Source organism: Alligator sinensis, unplaced genomic scaffold (assembly GCF_000455745.1).
Source record: "Alligator sinensis unplaced genomic scaffold, ASM45574v1 scaffold1278_1, whole genome shotgun sequence".
Classification (NCBI taxonomy): Eukaryota; Metazoa; Chordata; order Crocodylia; family Alligatoridae; genus Alligator; species Alligator sinensis.
In genome coordinates, this window is record NW_005843297.1 from 184,622 (window position 1) to 188,671 (window position 4,050).

The following is a 4,050-nucleotide window of genomic DNA, read 5'->3' on the forward strand; positions in this document are numbered from 1 at the left end:
GGACCGCGCGGCCGTCCCGCGCCTCCACGGCGAAGCGGATCTCGCGCACCTGCTCGTAGTCCAGGGCGCGCAGCGCATGCACCGCGCCGCTCTCCGCCTGCACCGACAGCCACGACGACAGCGGCGCGCCCTGCAGCTCGCCCTCCGCCAGCCAGTACGTCACCCGGGCGTTGTCGCCCCAGTCCGCGTCGGCCGCCCGCGCGCAGAACACCGAGGCGCCGCGGGCGTTGTTCTCGCTCACCCACACGCTGTAGGCCGCCTGGCTGAAGGCCGGCGCGGTGTCGTTCACGTCCGACACCTGCACCGCGATCGTCGTGGCGGACCACAGCGGCGGCGCCCCGCGGTCCCGGGCCGTGACCGTCACGTTGTAATCCGCCACCTGCTCCCGGTCCAGGTCTCTGGCCGTCACCAAAGAATAATAATCGTCAAATGACCGCTGCAATTTGAACGGGAGGTTATCTGGGATGGAGCATATGATCTCACCATTATCCCTGGAATCTCTGTCTTGCACGTTAAAAATAGCAATGACTGCACCTATCTGGGAATCTTCGGCAACTGGAGTGAAAACGGAATTGACCGTGATCTCGGGTACGTGGTTATTGATGTCAACGACCTCTATCAGAACTTTGCTGTGTGCCGACAGTCCACCTTCGTCCCTCGCTTGTATGTCGAGTTCATAAAAAGCCATTTCTTCAAAGTCCAGCTTTTCCATTACTGTAATATCCCCAGTTTCAGAGTCCACCTTAAAGTTTCTGTTAAATTTCTCCAAAATCTTGAGGAAGGAGTACTTGATCTGCGCGTTTGTCCCTTCGTCCTTGTCGGTGGCTTTTACCAGAAGTACCACGGAGCCCACAGGCACGTTTTCCTTCACATTCACTTTATACACAGATTGGGTAAATTCTGGGACGTTGTCGTTTCCATCTAACACTTGAATTCGGATTACTGTTGATCCAGATTTGATAGGATTCCCACCATCAGTAGCTGTGAGAATCAAATGATGAACTGCTTGCTGTTCCCAATCCAAATATTTTTGCAATATTAATTCCGGGTATTTTACGCCATCATCTCCAGTTTTCACATTCAAGATAAAATAGTCGTTTTCGCTACACACGTATTTTTGTAGAGAATTCAGTCCCACGTCTGAGTCGTGAGCCTTTTCCAACGGGAAGCGTGTGCCAGGTGCTGTGTACTCCATGATTTCTAACACACTTTCATTTTCTGGAAATGTGGGTGAATTATCATTTATGTCCTGTATTTCCACTTCACTTCTATAAAGTTTCACCGGATTTTCTACAAGAATCTCAACATTTAACACGCATTTTGCAATATGACCGCAGGTCTCCTCTCTGTCCACCAGTTCATTCATGTATAAATGGCCGTTTTTCAAATCCAAAGCAAAATATTGCATCCTACCTCTAGAAACCACGCGGGCACCGCGCTCCGACAGGGCCTTGGCTTCCAGCCCCAGGTCCTGCGCGATATTGCCCACGAAGGAGCCTTTCTGCATTTCCTCGGGGATTGAGTAGCGGATCTACCCGGCCACAGCGGCCCCGCACACTGCCAGCACCACGCAGCACAGTGCGGCGCGGCTCTTGCAATCATGTCGGCTTTGTGTTTCTGCCATTGTTGAGTAGATACACAACATTTTCCCCGTTCTTTCACCTCCGTGTGTCGTGATTAGGGACCTAGGCTGTTTCTGTCCCTGCTTCTGACCAAAGCCTACAGGAAATCTATCAAGGACTCATCTTAATCAGTAACGTCCCCTTTCTATTCTGATCCTGTTGTCTTGCTGCTCCACTTTGTTTGCAGTTTCACGGTTTTGCTAGATCTCTTTTAAGGGTCTACCCATAGTTAGCAAACAGCGACACTCAGAGTGTAAATAAGGAACAGTGAAATATTCTATTTTCAGAGGGTCTTTTGTATTCACATTCCAATTGCCTTTATTTTTATATGAAATAATACATACATTTTAGCATACTGACAGTGCTTTACTAGTATTATAGCAAATATCTATTAGTGATAGATGGTAATATATGTATTAATGGGAGTTCATAAGCACAAATTGGAACATTTATAATTACACGTGTTGTGCTTATCTGTGAACCCCATACTATTATAGGAATATAGTAAACGTTGTATCTTATCTCACGATTAAAATCCAGTTCAAGTACAGGGAATAAAATGAACGCAATGCAAACATAAACCCAATTTTTTATATAACAATATAATATTATATAGAAGTCACAGTACCCTAAGGGATTGATAATGATATTAATTTCCTTCTTCTATTTCTATTAATGTCTTACTAGTGCGAGAAAATGTTGTGGTCTCTTTGTACGTTTCTGCTATAAAATTATGTAAGTGGTAGTAGAGCATGACATTTCCCACCAGCTTTCAAGGGATTGAAAAAGTGTGGAGATTGTATACAAAAATATTACATAGACAAGAAAGAGGAGGTATGCCTTTGGGCGTTTTGTAACATACAAACAAAACATGCACAGACATAAAAAGGAACAAATAATATTTATATTGCAAGAAGAGATAAAACTAAAAAGGGAAAAAAGTTAACATTTCCACACAAATATGGAGATGTATGTATTCTCGAAGTGCCACCTTTACAGTAAAGTCACAAGATTAATCAAATATAATAATAGACTCAAATCGAGGGGTTCTTCCTCAGTTTTTTCTTCCTTCGTGTTCAGATCCAGCCTCAGAGAGCATCCTTTGAAGATAGTGGTCGTTTCCCTGAAAAAGGACCAATTAAAATGGAATAAATACTTATGTTTTGTACTTTCAGCATTTGTCCAAATATCAGTAAATCAATTATATCATTTGAGCAATGCACAACTGTTACAATAAGATGAGAAGAAATTCTTACAGTAAGGTACGGGGATAAAAACATAGGCATATAATTTAAAATGTTGAAAAAAGGCTTAGATACCATCTCTCTCCTTTTAGCCATTCAGTTGGTAGGGGGCAGCAGGGCACAACTATTCAGGGAGTCCTCTTGATATACCAGGAGCCTTTCCTTAGATGTATGCCTTCCCTCATCTACACCAAGGGCCTCTCCCAAGTTCCCAGGTATAGTAGACTTTATATTCTCACACATCTCCCCAACTTCCCATCCTGTGTCTAAAATAAGGGCATGAAAAACTCTTGCCGATATCAGATGGTTCATTATAATCGGTTGATATTGTTTTACCTTTCAAAGAAAGTATGCAGAACTACCAAAATATAATTGTATTTCTATTTTAAGGATCCCTCTGTACTGACACATTTTCTACAGATATGGTATTCTAAGGATTCAAAGGCAGTCAAGCTCGAGATAATTGGACTGAGAAAAGAGCTCTGCAATAAGCAGAGAATGAAAACTTGCGTTGTGGGTAAAGACTCCAAGATTTAGCCCTTTATTTCACCTTATAGTGTAGCAGAAAGTCCCCTTTTCCTCTTGCCTGCATTTGCTCTCCCCTCTTTGGATATGTTTCTCTTCTTCTACCTTTTCTTCCTTCCTCTTTCTTTCAGTATAAGATAAGGAATTGTGTTTTAAAGTTTGTATGTGTGTATTTTGTATCTCCCCTTTGTGGTGGGCATGTTTGTTATTATCCTGAAATAAAATAGTTTTCTGATTGCATACTGTTAGGTTAACAATAATTTAGATTATTAAGAAGTATTAGCTTTACAGCTGAATACAAGGCATGACCTGTGGCCTAGCAATACCGCTGACCACAAGGCAGAATGATAGCTAAGCCTTTGCTTATGTTAAGTAATCATTTTAACTATGTTAACCATTTTCTGAGTAAAATGCAGCAAGTTTTTGCTATGTAAGTCTGTGCTATAAATCTGCTACAGCAAGGAACAAGATAAGACAAAGAAGTCATTGTTCTAAGTACAGTGATCGTGTCCTTAAGAAGTATCTACTACTGTGCAAGTTTTTGCTAACGTATCATAATGTTACTGTTACTTAACTTTTAGCTTTTAGAAAGTGCTAGTTCAGCTTAATAGAAATATGCTGTTATGAAGATTTGTAAACCACTGCTCAAGTATTGCTTT

General features: G+C 42.3%; 2 protein-coding genes across 2 annotated transcripts in view; both read right to left on the minus strand.

Moving 5' to 3' along the window:
• The window catches only part of LOC102388068 (protocadherin gamma-A4-like), a 3,486-nt gene extending 1,728 nt beyond the window's left edge, over positions 1-1,758 (minus strand). The window contains 1 exon segment of the mRNA XM_014527094.2: positions 5-1,758. Within this exon segment, the coding sequence (XP_014382580.2) occupies positions 5-1,645 (1,641 nt within the window). The 5' untranslated portion in view covers positions 1,646-1,758.
• A 131-nt stretch (positions 1,759-1,889) lies between these two features.
• The window catches only part of LOC102388315 (protocadherin beta-16), a 17,867-nt gene continuing 15,706 nt past the window's right edge, over positions 1,890-4,050 (minus strand). The window contains exon 2 of the mRNA XM_006038255.2: positions 1,890-2,745. Coding sequence (XP_006038317.1) covers positions 2,677-2,745 — 69 coding nt within the window. The 3' untranslated portion in view covers positions 1,890-2,676. The remainder of the gene's footprint in view (positions 2,746-4,050) is intronic.